The sequence below is a fragment of the Amyelois transitella genome, chromosome 18 (assembly GCF_032362555.1).
Source record: "Amyelois transitella isolate CPQ chromosome 18, ilAmyTran1.1, whole genome shotgun sequence".
In the NCBI taxonomy this organism is placed as follows: Eukaryota; Metazoa; Arthropoda; class Insecta; order Lepidoptera; family Pyralidae; genus Amyelois; species Amyelois transitella.
Genome location: NC_083521.1, coordinates 8,909,888 through 8,931,035, shown reverse-complemented (window position 1 = coordinate 8,931,035; position 21,148 = coordinate 8,909,888). Strand labels below are relative to the sequence as shown.

The following is a 21,148-nucleotide window of genomic DNA, read 5'->3' as shown; positions in this document are numbered from 1 at the left end:
ATTAGCTTTACAAGTATTCTTTGAAGACATATTAAATGAAATAATAAACAATATCATAGTCAGAAAAGACTATCAAATATTAATAATAAAACTAAAATTACACCATGGTAATTTTGATTAACATTGACATTAAGAGTGAGGAGACTTTTTTTTACGGGACTTAGCCTCGAAGTAAGTTCGAGACTTGTGTTACCAAATACTAACTCAACGATACTATATTTTATAATAAATACGTATTGATCAGAGAAAGTTCGGTTCTCATCACGCCCTGACCGGGATTAAAACCCGGGACCTTCGGTGTCCTAGACAAACGTATTACCGCTGCGCCACAGAGACCGTCAAATTCAGATTGGGTTACTGGATCTTTTGGATTTTATGCATGCCTCAGAATTGATACCATAGGCCTCATAATATGTCTGTTAAAATAATTTGCATTTGCAGTAGTTAGTAGGCGAGTTATTGCGCTTACATAAAATCACGTCTATATGCAACAGTCATTAATGAATGAAAGGCTACTTATCCCTTAGTCGCCCTTTACGACATCCATGAGAAAGAAACGGTGTGGTCATATTTTTTTTCTATTGGTGCCGGGAACTACGCGGCCCATATTATCGCTATTCTCCCTTATACAATGTCATAAGGTTGAAGAGGTACATTCACAGATTAACCTACATAGGTACTTACATAAATTCACCTCCTTTCCGGAAGGGTAGGAAGACTTTCCAGTATATATTATTTACTATATGGTAGAGACTAGATACCTACTTACTTACATACATACATAAAATCACGCTTCTTTCCCGGAGGGGTAGGCAGAGACTACCACTTTCCACTTGCACGATCACTGCTCTTCATACAAGCTAGGCGGTTTCGGGTACTTTTGACCTGACCCTTTACCAGGACGTCCTTTATTTGATCAAGATATTGACTTACATCTTATATCACGCATCCCTGTTTATCACTCTCCTCGTGAAACCTCGTGGATATAAGGTACCTATACTTGACCTGACCTTTTTTTAGGACGTCCATGATACCTACATTTATATCATTTGTGGGGTAGACAGAGCCAACAGTCTTGAAAAGTGTGATGGTCAGCTGTTTGGCAAAAATGATGGATTGGATTCAAGGATGGGTTTTTTTTCACTAATGAAACAAAAAATTTAACTAAGTAATTTCATGTCAACTTAATTTTATTTTGTGTATTAAATGTACTTTCATTATATTTACAGATAAAATCGAGTAGAAAAAGCATTCAGTCTTGACCCTTGCTAGGCGGTACACTCTCGAACAGTAGTTGAGTTATTAATGTGAATTTTCCTGTAAAGACGAAACATTCTTAATTACAACCACGGGTAAAAAACACTGTTATTAAAAGTAACAATTAAGAATACATTATTATTAATCACTTATATGAGGCACTCTGAAGTGAAAATATTTGGATTTTTTGTTTGTAACGAATAAAAAACTGAAAATAAATCCGAAATCGAATGAATCGATTTTGTCGAAATTTGGCATCTTCAGTCCCCGTACGATAGAACGCGCGTCGCCGTTTAAAAAAAAATCAAAAAGTATTCACCGCGCGACAAATTATATCGCTGTTTCGCTTTTAATTATGACGCGAAACGGGACAGCGCTAGTGTTAATGTTATCGCGGCTACCATGCTGCGTGTGCAGAAATAACATAACCTAGATTGAACATTTCTCAATTAATGTCTGGAATATACCACGGGAACGGTAATATCGGGAATTTTAATAGAACGCGGGTCAAGTTTATTTGGCTAGTACTTACTTCATTTTTAATTGTAATTATGAAGGTGATAATGCAAAGTTAATAAAGGAGCTACAAGATAAAACACTTTTGTAGCAGAATGTTATCATTCAATATTAGTCTACCGTATTTAGTTTATCAATGTAATCTATCTACTTATCAAGTCGTTGGCATTAAAACAGGGGAATGTACGATATTGCACTCATTTTTTTTTATAATTTAGTACAAAAAAAATATTATAGCAGAGTAAAATACGCGTGTAAGCTCTGAGCAAAATTTTTCACGCTAAAATGTATTTCTTGTATTCGACAACAAAATAAGTTGAAATAATTTCACGCCCCTTTTATAGGTACCTAGTAAGTTAATTATAAGCTCTCCAAACTCATAATTTGATAGATAACATAATTATTATTTTCCTTATTATAATCTAGCTTTTTTTCTACATACACATCTAATCACGTCTATATCCCCTGCGGGATAGACAGAGCCAACAGTCTTGATAAGACTTAGGCCACCTTCAGCTGTTTGGCTTAATAATAAAAATAAGATTCAGATAGTGACAGGTTGCTAGCCCATCGCCTGTAAGAAAAATCCCTTCTTTCGGATTTCCCTAAGTCGCCTTTTACGACAGCCATGGGTAAGAGATGGAGTGGTCCTTTTATATTATAGCAGTCAAAATTTGACATAAGAAGTGGTATTGATTTTACAAAAGACAAAAAGCACACGTTTGAAGACACTTTTTGATGGTGCAAGGAATCCACACCACAATGTCCGATTCACTTCAATTGTACCATCTTGTTCCTAATTAAAACTCCTTAATTCAGAATACTGAAATAATTAAAAATTAATACTCACTTAAAATTACAGTAGGCGTCTTCTTATAATATACAAATAATGTATAAACAATAACTCCTAAAACTATAAAGCCGATGGCCATCAAATATTTAATTGACGGGTCGTGGACTATTGGCAACACTGACAGGAATATTGCCACTAGCAACACAAAACATGGCACAGGAGTCGGTACTCTGTACGGCCTTGGTTTGTTCGCTTGTGTCTTTCTCAGCACTAGCAATGCGACCATGGCGAGACCGTAGAAAAACCATAGGAACCAACTAGCGAATTCTATTAGGGTTTTGATGTTGCCAACTGATATAAATATTGTAGTAAGGAATGCCTGAAAAAAAAGGGGAGAATTTTTAATTAAATCATACTAATTATACTTTCTCCTAATATATGTATTTACTGTATTATATCATTATATTGTGTAATAAAGAGTTTAAAAACAAACATAACATATAGGCTGAAAGTTGGAATCACTCGGATCTTCGTTCTAGGTGTTTATGCACCTTGGGATGTGGGTTCGAGGGGTACAACATCAGCAAAAAGCGAAAACGAGGAGTTCTGGAATAGTGTAAGAGAAGTATTGAAAGTTACCAAGCCAAATGAGAAGATTATTATGTTAGGTGATTTTAATGGATGGGTGGGTGTAAAGCGTGATGGATATGAAAAGGTGCTTGGTGCGTTTGGTGACGAAAAGGTGAATGATAATGGAAGAAGTGTATTAGAAATTTGTCTAGAGTGGGATCTTTTTGTGTCGAACTCAATGTTTCAACATAAAGAGATCCACACCTACACAAGAGTGGAAGGTATTTTAAAAAGTATGATAGACTTTGTGATTGTAGATGAAAGATTGAAGAACAAAGTGCTGGATACCCGTGCATATCGCGGTGCTGGCATTGACTCGGACCATTTACTGGTGATATCCCGGATAAGGGGTATCTTCAATCGCTGGCGGCACAGGGTAAGGGAGCAAACCAGCGCTTTGGAAAGAGTAAAAGTAGAAAATTTGCAAGATATGGATGTAGGTAAGAAGTATATTAATAGACTGAAGGATGAATTTGAAGATTTAGATGAAATGAGCGATATTGAAGATGGATGGAAGGAATTTAAAGAAAGAATTGTGAAAGTAGCTGTTGAAGTGTGTGGTGTAAGTAGAAGAAGGAAAGGAAAAAATCACAAAAATGCGTGGATGAGTAAAGATGTGCAAGAACTTGTGCGATTAAAGAAGAAAGCATGGCTGGATTTGTTAGCAGCAAAAGCTAACTTAAGAATGCAAGAGGTTATAGATGAAGATGTGAATGAAGCACGTAAGGAATATAAGAAAATGAAAGATTTGGTTAAGAAAGCTGTGATTAGAAAGAAAGAAGAGTATAAAGAGGATTTTGATAAAAGGCTATCAGAAGACTTTCAGTCAAATCTGAAAGTATTCTGGAAATCCGTAAGGTCAGCCCGAGGAAATGCTATAACCAGAGAGCTGACTAGGATCAGATGCCAGGATGGTAGCGTTGTGAAAGGAGAAGAATGTGTACTAAAGATATGGAAGGACTATTTTGAAAGTTTATTTGAAAAAAAGGAAGGAAATAAGAAAGATTTCTGCTATAGCGAAGAAAAAGAGAATGAGATGGAAGGCGAAATTGAAATGTTCGAAATTGTGGAAGCACTTAAGAGTATGAAAGCGGGAAAGGCTGCTGGGTGTGATAGAGTGTCGGTCGAGATGCTTAAAGCAGGAAAAGGCGTAGTAGCTAGTCAGTTGTACTGCCTTTTCAATTTGTGTTGGAGAAGCGGCCGAGTACCAAAAGATTGGTGTAAGGCTGTTATCGTGCCACTTTACAAAGGAAAAGGGTCACAGCTGGACTGCAAAAATTATCGTGGTATAAGCCTGCTTAGCGTCGTCGGCAAATTGTATGCTAAGGTATTGATTAATAGAGTCAGGAATGAAACTGATGACAAAATATGGGATGCTCAAGCGGGATTTCGAAAGGGAATGGGATGTACTGATCAGGTCTTTTCCTTGCGGTGCATAGCCGAAAAGTTTTTGGCCAAGAGTCAAAAAGTCTATTGCACATTCGTAGATCTGGAAAAGGCCTATGACAGAGTTGAGAGGAATGAATTGTGGTCAGCACTTTCTATGCATGGGGTGAGCAGTCTCTTAATACGAGCACTGAAATCCTTATATGAGGATTCGAGTGCTTGTGTCAGGATAAACGGAGCGCACACTGAGTGGTTTAAGATTGAGAAAGGCGTTAGGCAAGGATGTGTTGCGTCACCGTGGCTGTTCAACCTATTTATGGATAGCTGTTTGACAGATTTGAAAGAGTCTAAAAGTGGATTAAGGATGAATGAGTTACTCGTCAAATGTCTGCTCTATGCCGACGATCAGGTTATACTGGCGTCATCAGCGGAGGAGTTACAGGAGATGGTAAACTGTATGCATGAAGCTTTAAAAGAGAAAGGAATGAAAGTGAACGTAAGTAAAACTAAAACACTGGTTTTTGAAATGGAGAAAGAAATGACAGCATGTAATATTTTGATTGGAGGAGAAAAAGTGGAGCAAGTGAAAGAGTTTGTATATCAAAGGATCAAAGTTTACATCAGATGGCAAGTATGATAGTGATATTGAAAGGAGAGTGAACGCGGGGAACATGGTGAATGGAGCTTTGCATGCCTTTATGAGCAGTCAGAAACTATCCAAAAAGGCTCGACTGGCTGTGCACAGGGGCGTGTTGGTCCCGACATTAATGTATGGGAGTGAAAGTTGGGTATGGCAAAAGAAGCATGAAAGCAGAATAAATGCAGTGGAAATGAGAGCGTTAAGGAGTATGATGGGTGTGAAATTGAGTGACAGGATAAGGAACAGCGTGATAAGGGAATGTTGTGATGTGAAAGAAGATGTAGTTACAGGAATAGAAAAGGGTATGTTAAGATGGTTCGGTCATGTGGAGAGGATGAATGAAAGCAGGTTGACTAAGCAGATATACAAGGAGAGTGTGGAGGGAAAGGTCGGAGTGGGAAGACCTAGACGAACGTATCTTGATCAAATTAAGGACGTCCTGGTAAAGGGTCAGGTCAAAAGTACCCGAAACCGCCGAGCTTGTATGAAGAGAGTTATGAATGTGGACGAAGCGAAAGAAGTATGCAGAGATCGTGGCAAGTGGAAAGAGGTAGTCTCTGCCTACCCCTCCGGGAAAGAGGCGTGATTTTATGTATGTATGTATGCATAACATATAATCACGTCTATATCCCCTGCGGCGAAGGCAGAGCCAACAGTCTTGTAAAGACTGATAGGCCACGTTCAGCTGTTAAGACTTAATGATAGAATTGAGATTCAAATAGTAATAGATTGCTAGCCAATCGCCTAAAAGAGGAATCCCAATTGTATAAACCTATCCCTTAGTGGCCTTAAACAACATCCATGGGAAAGAGATTGAGTGGTCCTGTTCTTTTTTCTATTGGTGCCGGGAACGAAACAAACAAACAAACAATACAGCGAAAGTTTGTAAGGATGAGTGGATATACAAATATGATTCATGAAACTTTGCAGTATCTAATGCAGTTTTAACTTTAAGACGAACGAAGTCGCGGGCAGCCTTTGGATTTCCGCTATGACGTGAGAGAGAGAGAGAAATGATGACAAATGATAATAAAACAAAATTTCCTTATTACTATGTCGAGCACTTATCATTTTACATAATAAGTTGTTAATGAATCTAATCTTTTGCCATTTTATACAATAAACAAATTTAAGGAATTAAACGATTTTATCTTGCATAGTAATTTATTACGTTACAAATACTTATCATAATCATAAAATTTAAAATTATGAAAAATGTAATCAGTACTATTAATGATAAAATTTTCTTTATTTTATTGATAATTAATTTTAAAGTTTGTGACACTAGTAACAAGCGACATGTTGGTACCCATATACATACATATTATTTTTTTTTAATAAAAACGATGTGTTGATCATTGTTTCATCAGATTATTTTTTTTTACATACATACATACATAAAATCACGCCTCTTTCCCGGAGGGGTAGGCAGAGACTACCTCTTTCCACTTGCCACGATCTCTGCATACTTCCTTCTCTTCATCCACATTCATAACTCTCTTCCTTCATGCAAGCTCGGCGGTTTCGGGTACTTTTGACTTTTTTTTATTATTGAAAAAAATTTTTTTGATTCAACTCGAAATTTACGCGGTCGAAGTCGCGGACAACAACTAGTACATACATATATATCTTTATCCTGCAAAAGGTAGACACATGCAACAACACTCTCATAAAGTTTGGAAGGACTAATAGGCCACGTTCAGCTGTATGGCTTAATGGTGGAATTGATTGATGAATACTCACTTGTGCCGTGTGGTTCCCGGCACCAATACAAAAAAGAATAGGACCACTCCATCTCTTTCCCATGGATGTCGTAAAAGCCGACTAAGGGGTAGGCTTACAAACTCGGGATTCTTCTTTTAGGCGATGGGCTAGCAACCTGTCACTATTTGAATCTCAATCCTATCTTAATGCAAAACAAACGTGGCCTATCAGTCTTTACAAGACTGTAGGCTCTGTCTACTCCGCTAGGGATATAGACGTGATTATTTGTATGTTTGTATGTATACTCACTTGGAAGGCGACCGCGGGAGCCGGCGTCAATCTCTTGACGTTGACATAAGAGAATACTTCCAGCATGTGTCCACCCCGGGCTGCTGTATAGCAAACTCTGGAACCATTTCAATTTAATTATTAAAACATATCCTCAAACTATAAGGATACGTATCCATGACATGGACCCTAACCTTATACATATGTAGTAGTGACTTTATGTATGTACATATAGTGACTATATGTACACGATGCGAATTAAAATTACACTTAAGAAAAAAAAATATCTCACCTGGTAACCCCGAATTGGACGCTCATAGCGCACCCGAAGGTCGCCATGGCAACACCGAGAGGTATCAAGAAGCTGGCCGGCCCCAGCACCCTGGCCCCGAACGCCACTGCCACAGCCGGCACTGACGTCATTTCCGCATAACTCAGCACTGTCATGTACGCTACGTTCATGAAGACGTATAGAGCAGTTATTAGAGGCACCGCGATTGATATGCTGAGCGGAACGTTGCTGGAAGATAGATAGATAAAACTCTTTATTGCACCATAAGAGTAAAACATACAAAACAACACAAAGCAGAAGGAGAAGAAGCGGAAGGTAGGAGATGTCGTGATTATTTGTTGGTTAATGGCTTCTAATGCTTGAAATAAATAAATCTTTGTTTACGCCTCTTATTGCACAACGAATAACTTTTCTAAAAAGAGAACCGCCTCCAATCAATAGCCTCTTTTTTGAAGTCGGTTAAATTTCTAAAAACTTCTCCTAAGTGTAACAAACACTCTCCCGAAAACCGTATCAAAATCGGTTCAGCGAAACGTGAGATAATCGCGGACCAACACACATATGTATATATAATACAAAGATATATACAAACCTACATACGGGTCAAACTGAGAACTATTTTTTCTTTGAAGGTGGTAAAAAAGGCTAAACAGCGCTTTCAAAACAGGCTTAATCATTCTTCCTCAGGAGTGACTTCCTGTTTTTTCTTGCACCTGCTTTTAATGCCGTGTGGTTCCCAGCACCAATAATAAAAGAAATAGGACCACCACACCGTCCCATTCCCATGGATGTCGTCAAAATTAAAATGCGACTAAGGGATATACTTAAACTTGAGATTCTTCTTTTAGGCGATGGGCTAGCAACCTGTCACTATTTGAATCTCAATTCTATCATTAAGCCAAACGTCTGAACGTGGCCTATCAACCTTTATTGTTGGCTCTGCCTACCCCGCAAGGGATTTAGACGTGATTATATGTATGTATGTACCTGCTATTAATATCATTGATAAAAAATCCTCGCATCTCTGAAGAGGAGCTCGAGGTGCGGCTCCTTGCGACCGAGATCCGGGGTATTAGATCCTATGGTGTATTAGTGCCGTGTGGTTCCCGGCACCAATACAAAAAAGAATAGGACCACTCTATCTCTTTCCTATGGATGTCGTAAAAGGCGACGTAGAGATAGGCTTACAAACTTGGGATTCTTTTTTAGGCGATGGGCTAGCAACCTGTCACTATTTGAATCTCAATTCCATCGTTAAGCCAAATAGCTGAACGTGGCCATTCAGTCTTTTCAAGACTGTTGGCGCTGTCTACCCCGCAAGGGAGATAGACGTGACCATATATATGTATGTATGTATGTTTGTAGATCCTATGGTATTGGGTAATTCGAGTTTTTACACCAGTTGCGCACCTACAAACTTGATTTACTCCCATATTGTGGTCAATAATATAAGGACGTCCTGGTAAACGGTCAGGTCAAGAGTACCCGAAACCACCGAGCTTGCATGAAGTCAGTTATGAATGTGGATGAAGCGTAGGAAGTGTGCAGAGATCGTGGCATGTGGAAAGAGATAGTCTCTGTCTACCCCACCGGGAAAGAGGCGTGATTTTATGTATGTATGTATGTATTGTGGTCACAGGTCACTTCTCCAGAGAGGACGCAACCGGGAATAACAATACGAGGATCAACTTACCTAAGAAAATGCTGCAGTGCAGTTTGTTACCGCTTCTTCTGCACTGACGCCTTGGAAGCGGCAGTAAACTTAGTTTTTAAGTAATTTATTTGACGCCAACCAATGTTGTTAAACCATACGTTTTGACAATTATTAAGCGATATATAGTATCCTTTAGTAATGAATAAAAAATTTTGAATTTGAATTTGACTTAACATTTCCACGCAAAATTAGCTTTTAAATTTTTGGTATGAAGGTGCATTCTAGGACGACTGATATAAAATAAGAATTTTGTAGATACTATAAGAAATGTTTAGAACATACTTACACACTGGGGTTGATGATCTCCTCTGTGACCACAGTGACACTGTTCCAGCCATCGTACGCCCACAGGCCTGAATACAGGGCGAGGGCAATGCTCCCTGGATTCGTTGTACTCCCCTCGAAGCCTTTATTTAAGTGGGCTGTGTTGCCTGAATCAAACATTTATTTATTGGTAAATAACTGAAGAAAAAGCGGTTTCCAGCACTAATACAAAAAATAATAGGTGGGTACACTCCATCAGTTTCCCGTGGATGTCGTAAAAGGCGACTAAAGGAAGGGCTTGTAAACTTGTTTTTTTTTGGCGATCGGCTAGCGACCTGTCGCTATTTGAATCTCGATTCCATCATTGAGCCTTACAGCTGAGCGTGGCCTTTCAGTATTTTCAAGACTGGTGGCTTTGACTTGCCCGCAGGGGATAAAGACGTGATTATATGTAGGTATTTAATGTTTTTAAATCTGCTATATTTTTTTATTTGCTACCAGACGAGAATTTGTATGTTTATAAATTTAGTGAACGAATTTAATTTTCTTTTACCTCTAGCTATTTCATAGATTCCACCGCCTATGACGACCAGACAAGCAAACACTTTGCAGATTCCAAAAACGTTCTGAACTTTCACAAACAATTTTACGCTCGTTATGTTGATGAATGTCATGATAACTGAAATATAAAAATTATTATAGTGTTACTTCTTACAGGGTTGTTCAATGACTACAATTTATTTATTTAAAACTTTGTTGCAAAAAAAAGGTACATAAGGCGGACTTAATGCCGTTTGGCATTCTCTACCAGTCAACCAGCTGACTAAACAGAAAAACTTTAAGTTGGTGGTGTATAAGACTGCAAAGATTTTATATTTTATCAGGCACTTATGAAAAATAAAAAAATATGGATTCAATAAAATATTTATTTGAAAAAAATTAAAATATTTGGTCCATTTTATGACTACACTTACAAATATACTTCACAATGATTTTCTGAATGTATTCTCCACTTTAATAAAACATAATCTATAATCTGTAGAAACTTTAAGAAGAACATTTAACACAGCTGTGATGTTGCAAAAAGCATATATCTTTGTGGGATAACAGATTTTTCCTGGGAAGTTCCCTATGAGGCTGAAATAGCAAAGCAATTAAAGCCTCGTTAAAAAAATGTTAGAAAAATATATACAAGACAAGTGTATTTATTTGTCTCCTTTTCACACATCACCTATACTTGATCAATCATAATAAAAAATATTTGTGAGTACTGAATGGAACATAGTTTGTATCCGAGAAAAATCTATTTGCATGTGATTTGTGTTAAACATAAATTAAATGGACAAATCTGCGAGCAAATGCTAGTCTTAAAATAAGTATAAATAAAAGGCTAAGACCTATACTAGATGAGATTGGATTAATTCTAATAAGCCATCTTGATCTCCATATTGTTGTAAGGGTTGGCGGTTACAATATTTAGGTCTTTTAGCAACTCCATAATTTTATAATTCTCTGTGGTGACCGGAACATATCCATTCGAGTTTTCGTTTAGCCTCTCTGCCATAAGAATCTGAAATGAATGGATGGATGTTATACTTATGTACATAGACAGAGCCAACAATCTTGGAGATACTAATAGACCACATTCAGCTGTTTGACTTTATGATAGAACTGAGATTGAAGTAGTAACAGGTTGCAGCCCATTGCGTTCAAGAGGAATCCCAAGTTAATAAGCCTACCCCTTAGTCGTATTTCACAACATCCATGGAAAAGATATGGGAGTGGTTCTATTTTAAAGCGTCGGAAACCACATGGCACATGTATTTAAAATTTACGTATTAATGATAACTTCTCCAGCTTATTTACAATCAACTCACCCCAAGTACACCTTGAATTTCTTCTGAACTGTTTGGAAACAAGGAGGCGAGCAGTCCATGGAGTTCCGTCTTCATTGTTTTGAACCTCTCCTTAGCTTTCTGCAGGTGCTCCGGCTTAACTTCCTGCGTTCTTGTTGCCGGCCGGGATTTAACTTCTTGTGCCGTTTGTATCAGCGTGTTTAACCTGAATTGATTAGATGAATGTAATTAATAAATGAGTCTCTCATCTTTTAATTAATATAAATTCACTTGCTGTTTCATTAGTTTTAAAATCTCAAATTCGGTTCCAATTGAACTTTTTAAGAAGCAGTGACTAATTTTAACTGATGGATTATCATTAAGTCAAACAGCTGAATGTGGCCTATCAATATTTGAAAACTGTTGGTTGTGTCTACCCCGCATGGGACATAGAAGTGATTATACATATATGAATATGAAATACAATATATAAAATAAACTGAATATATTTTTGTCAGTGAAGAATGGGAAGAGTATCAAACTTTAGACCTATGATAATAATCATGCTGCATACTAATGTAACAAATGGGAAATTATGTGAAAATATATTTTACATACATGTATATATATATATGTGTGTGTGTGTGTGTATATGTACAAACACACTTGAAACTTTTGTAGTTAAATAAGTTGAACAAATAATATACAGTTATTTTACTAGTCTCAATGTGAGGGATTCAACCTTTAATGCAAATTTAAAACTAACCCGGCCTACGCTATGTTTAAGCTGACCTTGTAAACTAACAAATTGGGTTATGAATAAATGATTTATTTGTTATTATATTGTTAGGTACTCCTTCATGCAAAAACAACTTTATGAATTTATATTATATTTTACAGATCATGTATAGAACTCAGTTATTTTTAGAATGCAGCTGTTTGCATACTTTGAGTCAATGACTGCTTAACCTTCGTCATTTTAAAATATGTGCATAACATATTATGATGCACCATAGTGCATCACATGATACCAACTGTATGGCGTTCATGATGTTTGCAGCAAAAACACAGGATTCAGGCCTGGTGAATGACTTTAAGAGTTCACAATAGGTACTATAAATAATTCTTAATCACACAATCATAACACATTGTAAACAAACAGAATTAAAAGGTATTATTAAAAATAGAATTAACAAAAGAAAACAAAACTACCTTGTGCAATCAAAATTTAACAATAAAGAGTAATGTTTCTCCACCACTGATTGTGCATAGTAAACATGATGCTGGTAAACTTTAATTTACTTACCTATTTATTTCATTTTCTACATCATGAATAGCCCCTTTCGTGTAAGCGGCTAATTCCTCAACCTGTTTAGTTTTTTCCTTGATTTCATTCAAAAACTGGCTGGTAAGCAAATTATCATCGGTGGTAATTGGCGTATTCGAATTTTCAATCTCTGATTTCAAACCTTCTATGTAACAAAGCGCCTTTTCGTTAGCGTTTTCTGGCGTTATATATGGTATATCGGAAGGCGAATTATCTATTACATTGTATGTATCGACGCACCGGGCTTGTAAGGCTTTTATTTCTCGTTTTATGGTGTCCTGCGTTTGAGTATTGCGTTCGTAAGGCATCCTGAAAAGTAATAACTAAACAATTATTAGTAGTCTACAGAATTGATGCGGAAAATAACGTATTTACTCTAATAATACTTACCTGGTATAAGCTGCTTGTTGAAATATGTACAATTATGAATATTTTTTGAAGTAGAACTATTTAAATAAGTAGTTTAATAGAAAGCACAAAACAAAAACTTCAGAAAAATACGTTTCAAATTCCTATTTAAAAGATGCACAGACTGACAATGTCAAACAGAACAAAACAAAACTGACAGCGACAGCGGACGTGACAGACAATATTTTTTTTATTGCTTATGCCACTAACACGGTAGTGAAGTGCGGATTCTTGATTTAACTTGATTTGAATAACGCCAGAATAATAATTAGTATGTAACAATTTCAGAGCGTAGATGATCAACTCGTTTAGGTTTAGGCGCAGGCCCGGTTAAAATGCAGGTAATGCAAAAAGGCATAGGTTCAAATCCCGCCTCGACCACGTACCAATGACTATTTCCGAAGTTATGTGCATTAATTTGAATACTAATTAATGCTGTTACACTGAGGTAAACATCGTGAGGGAACTGCCCGTTCAGGCAATTGGATGTACAATGTAACCATGATCGATCCAATACGGGTTAGATTCCCCTGCAAAAACCCCTTATTCCATTTTATTTTTTTGATAGGATAAGCTGTTGGAAAGGCCACGTTCGTAGGTAATGGTGCCCAAATGAAAAAGTTACAGATTTAAATCTTATCCAAAGACGTAGTTGGTATGGTATAATCAAAGATGCAATATGTATGCTTATGAATTGAAAAAAATATATTTTACAGTAGTGTTTTTTTTTCATTATATGTAATAATTTCATTTCAAAATGTACCTACAAATGGAATGTTTGGCACCCAATGCCAAATATTCCATTTGTATTTAACTAACTCAATTAAGGATGATATGGTTTTTTTGTGATGTTCTAAAAAATATGATATTAAATCACAATACTTACACAAAGCCGATAACGATGCTAATTTAATAGCCATTATTTTGTAATCCGCCTGTAGTTCCGTAGTAAATGGTTGTATCGCGTATTCGGCAAAAGTCATAACAATGATAGCAACCTCTGCCGGTCGGAGTATCATAACGTATATCCATGCGCAGATAAAAGAGGGTAATGGCCCCCAATATCTGTGAATTCCACCAAATGCCTCTTGGAAATATGAATATTCAGCACCAGATTTGTTTACCACCGTACCCAACTCAGCGAAAGACAAGGCTCCTAAAAAATATTTATATTTTGAAATGGTCATCCGGAACAAAGATTAAAGATCAACATTGAAAGTGCTGATAATTAATTAAAGACGTTAGGTATCTTACCTACCTACACCCACCTAATAAGGATATTATTCCAGAAACTGTCCATATAATTAAACATAATGCCACGGAGCCCGAATATTCTAAAGCTGAAGCCGGGGAGACGAATATTCCTGAGCCAATCATTACACCAAGAATCAGATTAACTGCAGAAAATAAGCCAAGTTCTCTTTTTAATTTAACTGTACTTCCTGCGATACTGTCTACTCCGCCATTTGATATTTGCATTTTTTCAGATTCTGCCGCATCATTTGCGGCCATGGTTTTCTGCAACAATAAAAAATTTATCAATTATATAACTAAGTCTAAAAGAAACTCGATTTTACGTAGATTTAGTGACTTTTATCTTTAATATATATTATCTTACGGTTATGTGCTTTGACATTTTAATAGAAACTGTGGTACTTTAATTAAATCTACTTAGACAACTCTATAACAGTCCTAATACCATTATGTTCAAACGAGGTCGCGTCATAAAATTGCTACACGTCATGTAATAAACGAAAGAAAGTAAATTACAAAATGACACCCTAGTAACTAATTGAATTAGATAATGCCACACTATGACCCTAAGGTCAACATCGTTAGTCTGTAATAATTTATCAACGAAAAATTTTATCTTTATTATTTAAACATTTCTAATTATTCATGTTTGATTAAATAAATATAGTCTAGTTTGTTGAAAAACTTACGTTTAATTAGTATTAATTTTTATTGTACAATTGTATTATCTTTTATATAATTAAAGAATTATTCAATATTTTGTTTAATTTTTATGATTTGCGTCATAATTCTAAAAATACGTATTTTTACATCTCCGCCAATCGAATACAAGATCATTTTACACATTACTGTGTCCGGTCACACATGACACCGACAATAGTGAGGAATGCAGGCACGGTGAACGAACTATAAGTGCCCAGGATCACTGGGGACAGGACTGGTCAGCAAGACCGCCGAGCAAGGTCAAGAGGTCATTTCACGTGCTTCAGTCAGATATGTATGAAAAATCTATGAATCCAATAAGATCAATTTTTTTTTTTTTTATCGTAGATTTAAAGTATGAAACCAAAATTATTTGAGATAGGAAAGTCAATCAAGGGAAAGACTTATTTTTTATAAACTTTTTATTCTTCTTTTATTTGAAAATTTATATTTGCAAGGACTGCAGTCCATAACTTGAAAAATATGGATAACGGGTACTTAGGTATAATCAAAACACGTGTGAACATATGTCGTGGGAACAATATATACATGAATAAAGTCACCTTGATTGAACCCCAGATATAAAGAGAGAATGAATTACGACCACACATACAGGCACTATAAGATTAAATAGTTAAAGACCCACTTACGGCCGGACGGAAGAGACGAATCGCTTAATATTAGTTAATTGTTAGTACTATGGTACTAACTTTTGAGATAGAATGACCCACTTAATTTAAAGTAAGTATGTACTTAGATCTTGATGATGCTCAATGTTATTCTCATTTACCTTTTGCCTAAAGTGAGTAGAAGTCTCTGTTTGACGAGATTTAAGACCATGAAGTGTTAGCAATATAATTTATTTTTAAATGTACGAGTATATTGTCAAATTCCAGCAGTAAAATTTTAAATTAACCCTGTCTAGGAAAGTTAATATATCATCTGATATTCGACATCATATTAGAACTCTTCACTTTTATAGAAAAATGTACAAGTAGTTACTTTTGTTATCATGTAAAAACGAAAATATGTATCTAGTGTCCTAGTGTATTGTACTCATCAAAATAGATTAACAGAAAAATTTTTTTTAGATATTCTTTTATTTTATTTTCAGATCTTCCACTTAAGCAACTTCCTGAAGATCTCCAATTACCATAAATCTTTATTTTCATAATTATCAACTTTAATCATCTCGTAATTATTAATAAGTATACTAAGAATTTAGGTTCGTTGCCATTTCATTCATTAATTATCATAATGCGAATTCAAGGTACGGGGCCGCAATATTAGCATAAGGATAACTCTGTTCTCACGATATTGCGATTGTTAAATTGTGATATGCCAATTTGGCGATCGATTTACGTGAAAATTTCTACGTTCTACGCCTTCTTTATCTGAACAAACACATATTATCTGAAGCTACTTGAAGCTTATAAGTTTTGCTTAAATTTGAATTTGACATAAAAATCTAAAATAGTGATTACTATTATTTATTTCAATTCTTAGCAAAGGGCTCTCTCATTTCTCGTTATTATCTAATTTCCTAATTTTTATTTCAGTAACAAAAATTTTTACATTTAATTTACATCTTCAGTATACATCTTTTTTTAAAATCTTCTAAAATCCTTTCTCATAAAAAAGTAATAATTATATTCCTTGGAAACACGTTTTGCATTTAAGATAAGAAGCCATTAGCAGTTCACATAAAATATGATGTGCTAATGTGGACTTACTGACCATAACCATTTCTTCATTACAAAGCTAATAATCAATACTGGTGTTCTGTGGTAATGGTAATTTACTGACATTGTTATTAAAACGATGACATAAGGCATTTTGTTATTATTTTAACTTTTCGGCATCTTTGTTATGTATTAATAAAAATGTTATTATTTATTTATCAAGATATTATAACAAACCTTAACTGCTTCTGAATTAAACGGTGACCTTTCTGATTTTCTTTCACGACAATTAATCTTTATGTTATCATCATTTGTGGTTAGTCTGAATACAAGTGAATGAGCATCTATTTAGTTAGTGTGTATGAGTAACAATAGTCACTATCGTTTACCAAGAGGAGACCATTTAGTAACTCATTTTTATTTTCAATTTTTTTTTTGTTAATTTCAAATTTTATTATTATGTTTTAATAACATCTACCATACTTCATAGGATTTTTAAATGACAAATTTCCAATCGAATATAATCGTGATTTTCTAAATCAAGAGAGCCACGGATTATACATAGACAGGCGTAGTAAAAACGTCTCAATAATAACAAATATATAGAAAAATCTTGGCTATTTAATTCATGGTCAAACGGTCAGCTTAACGCTTAGTAAACACCAGTTGTCCTCGGTATATTTATTTGGACTAATGCTGTGTAAACAGTAGTTTTAATGGTATAAATACTATTTGTGTGTAGCTTATGTTTGAACGCAATTTTCTCCAATGATCTATTTGTATATAGTTAAAGAAAATTGAGTTCAATCGTGGAAGAGAAATCATATTTTTGTTTTTTTTTTATTATTTGATTTCTTTTTATTAAACTTTAGTCAATTCGTTACTTGATTATATTGTTTGTTACAGAGCGTAAGTTGCAAAGTGGATAGATGCTCTTAGGATTAAATTAGGAATAATAATGAAGGCGATAAAATTTTTTTTATTATACTTATTAATATATTTTGCTCAGGATCCTCTGTAAACAGGGTTCGGGGACACTCACCAAATATATTTACCTGTTTAATACATAGAAATTACCTGTTTGTTTGTAATACTAGTAGTCGACATACTTAGTCTGAACCGGAATACTACGGACTATACCGAAACGTACTATAGTCAAATGAGACCGGTTACTGTTTATCTAAATGTAATTATAGTTCTTTTAGTTTATACCTAAATATAAGTAGGAATAGGAGTATTACATCGCACGCGCTTGAAAATATACTGATAAAATAAAAGTTTAATAATACCGTGGTCATGTTACAATCTTATCATTACGAGCAGCAATCTCTGCAAGTAATCTATGTTTAATCACACTTAGATACTTGATTTCGGCAACAATATGAAAACAAATTTCAACACTTACTAAATACGTGACGGACGCCGGACGAGACGCATAAAAAAACGTTAACAAATAGTGTACTCTATTATTAATCAAGTTTTTGCAAATTTAAAAATACAAAAAGCAGGAAAGGGGAACATGTGGCATCAAAACAGCATCCTGCTGCATAGTCACAACAATGCGTAAATGGTTCTTTGTTGTTCTTATTTCTGTAACCACAAATAATTACACATGTCGTTTTTTTATTGTTAAACTAGTTTTTGCCTGCGGCTTCTATCGTGCACATTGTTGTTAACGAGAAGACACCTTGTTTTGGATGAAAGGAGAAGTGTCTTTATTAGTGCTCCAGCCGCGATTTATATGAATTTTTGCCCATGTCTTTATAATCAAAGTGACTAGTTTTCCGTTCTAATAAACAATATAAACAATTCGCCCTCCTCTGTACGCTATGTATGAAGCAGGGGGCAAATGCTAGTTCATAATATGATTCTTATCCAAGCCAAGTCTATTTAATATCCTACCCTATTGAGGCTTGCCTTAACTTTAGTTTTATTTCTATGTGTTAAATATATAATACCTATACATCCATGTAAATATCCATATCTGAATTTAATATCCATGTCATGCCAGTGCCACCCAGATTTATTTCTTGGTATCCATCATTGATCAATGTGAATTCTTTCGTTTGTAATATTATAAAAGACTGGCATTTGCTACACAGCGGGATATTTTCAAAGATACTTTTTCGATGTTTCTGTGAAGGGTTCACGATTTATTTAAATTTATTTGATTATCTTGTAGCATCTTACAATATACCTTACGAATTTTAATAGTTACGAGTAATATTTTTATAAAGTGGCGATCTGTTCCCTTCACTTAAATTATTACCTTCGCTTGCATCAACATTTATACGTACTTACCTATCTGTATAAAATCGTTATAGATAGATTTACAAGCGGGTATGCAAATCAATAAGATCATGAGTCCGAGAGTAAATTGAGTGCCATACTACTTTTAGTTATAATTTTCAATAAAAACTTATACTTATAACATTATGTTCAGTGGCAATATCCGGTAGTTATTTGTAAAATTCTTAACTTCATTAATATTGATTGACCTTCATGGGATGAATAAGTTTGATATCTAAGTTAGTAGCTTATTATTATTAGGTATACTATTCAATATTACAGATTGATTAAAATCCTATAAATTCCAAAATTCCACACAAGCGAGCTCCAGTTGACATTTTAGATTAAGTAGGTATATGGGAAACAAAAACAAGAATTAGTTTTAATTAATATAAATAAATTAAAGTTGTCTCCATAAAAATATACAAACAATTACAGTCATATTTTTTTTACTGAATTATTACCCAAATCGAATTTTTCTTTAAAAGTCGGCATAAAGTAACACATGTTTTTCAAAATAGAAATATGTAATTATTTCCTCATTTATATACATAAATGGAATTCTATCGGCAGCAGTCAGAACTGATAAAGATCATGTGTCTGAAATAATGATGAGACGCAATTTATATTATTCGAACACTTTCTGCCACGTTCGGCTTAAATGGCTTCATTATCTAGGTAAGTAACATTATTTGCATGAAGTTTAAATAGGTGACATAGATTATTTATTTATCTTCATTGTCAAATATACCATGTAGGTAAGTACCTACTTATGTGTATAACACAAAACTCTTTTAAAATTTACACATACAATTACACTTTTTATGAATACTTTTAAATTATCGAGGTCAAATCAAGTAAAAGCTTTTTTGATAATTATTATGCGGTGATTATGACAAAGCTTTTTAAAAAATAAAAAAAATAAGCAAATAGGCTCATTACTTTTTCAAACTCAGACTCGATCTCAAGATGTTTGTATAAATATCACTGATATTTGAAGATCTCATAAAAAAAACCTAGGTATATATATATTGTGCCTATTATATTATATATGTATATTATGGTTTAAAATTTGTTGCGTGAAAATGCATGCGAGACAGTAAAATAAACTAGATTTACTATAGACAGAAAATTTGAAAATTAGTAGTTACCTACACCGCAAAAAAAAAAATGCGGTACTAATTTAAAAAAAATAAAAATTATATATATGGTTTGTTTGATCGAGTTCTTATTTATGACATAATAACTCAACTCACCTTATTTCTGGGAAGCAAGAGTATCAAAAAATAAATTAATCCACAACACTGCACTCGCTAACTTTATTACACACACGTGTATTACTACGAAATGCAAGCGCGAGCTGGCGTGCAACCTCGCCCACTTTCTTGTACCAACTGCCTTGCTATCAGCATTTGAAACCTCGATAACAAAAGTTGTTCGATAAGATTGCATCTGGACATCGTGGTCAGACCTAGTGTAAATAAAACTAGCTAACTTTATATACTTGAATTATAATAAATTATTATTTTGAAATAAAGTTTGAGTCTCAAACTACGAGTTATTACGTGTGCCTATAGTATCTACTATTGTATCTTCATAATTTAAGGGCGTAACTAAAATTATTAAATTTTCGCTTGCTGTTTATTAAATATCGGTAAAAAATAACATTAATAAGAAAAAATATGATATATAAAATATGAACAATCACAACAGTGAAATTTAATGATATGCGGGAGTTAGAATTTTTGCTTTGTTATAAAGAAAATATAGGTCTAATATTAAAAAATATATGCTTGAGAACCACCTCCTTTTTTGAAGTCGCTTAAACAACAAAGAAATGCCGATCTCAAAACATGCCGAGTATTGCCGAGTCACTGCAGGACAAGTAAGATCGTCTAAATATAATATGAAGTGTTTTTGGATCCAAATTTTACCGGTAGGTATATACCTAAATTCGTCAATAGACGTCACAAAGAAATCAGCATTTACCAGAGATTAAAAGCTCTTTCTCATGAAGAATAGTTCAGTGCTTCTACGACAGTAGCATCATGCTATTCCATTATAATAAAATTATTTATTTTATTTTGGTCTGTGGAACATACTACTACGAGTATGGGCTATGCGTACCTAACATAGAAATAACTTAAAGAAGATAAGTTTATTCAAC

The 21,148-nt window shown here is 34.6% G+C and overlaps 2 protein-coding genes across 5 annotated transcripts; both read right to left on the bottom strand.

Annotated features, from left to right (window-relative positions):
- Positions 1–1,165: 1,165 nt before the first annotated feature.
- Positions 1,166–20,372, bottom strand: LOC106137431 (b(0,+)-type amino acid transporter 1). 3 transcript variants are annotated; one of them, XM_060949141.1, is made up of 9 exons: positions 20,238–20,372; positions 14,323–14,572; positions 13,941–14,210; positions 10,038–10,163; positions 9,507–9,651; positions 7,507–7,734; positions 7,236–7,332; positions 2,624–2,945; positions 1,166–1,317 (listed from the first exon to the last, which is right to left on the bottom strand). In XM_060949141.1, exons 2-9 carry the CDS (start codon positions 14,564–14,566, stop codon positions 1,253–1,255), a joined length of 1,497 nt encoding a protein of 498 aa, XP_060805124.1. In that variant the 5' UTR covers positions 14,567–14,572; positions 20,238–20,372; the 3' UTR covers positions 1,166–1,252. The 3 variants fall into 3 exon arrangements, with proteins under 3 accessions (XP_060805124.1, XP_060805123.1, XP_060805125.1); XM_060949140.1 differs by lacking the exon at positions 20,238–20,372 and adding an exon at positions 17,770–17,956; XM_060949142.1 differs by lacking the exon at positions 20,238–20,372 and having other exon boundaries at positions 14,313–14,453.
- On the bottom strand, positions 10,170–13,817 carry LOC106137432 (uncharacterized). Of its 2 annotated transcripts, none has more exons than XM_013338257.2 (4): positions 13,037–13,817; positions 12,626–12,969; positions 11,362–11,545; positions 10,170–11,054 (listed from the first exon to the last, which is right to left on the bottom strand). In XM_013338257.2, the coding sequence occupies exons 2-4, from the start codon at positions 12,952–12,954 to the stop codon at positions 10,908–10,910; spliced, it is 660 nt and encodes a 219-aa protein (XP_013193711.1). In that variant the 5' UTR covers positions 12,955–12,969; positions 13,037–13,817; the 3' UTR covers positions 10,170–10,907. The 2 variants fall into 2 exon arrangements, with proteins under 2 accessions (XP_013193711.1, XP_013193712.1); XM_013338258.2 differs by having other exon boundaries at positions 12,626–12,955; positions 13,037–13,816.
- Positions 20,373–21,148: the final 776 nt, after the last annotated feature.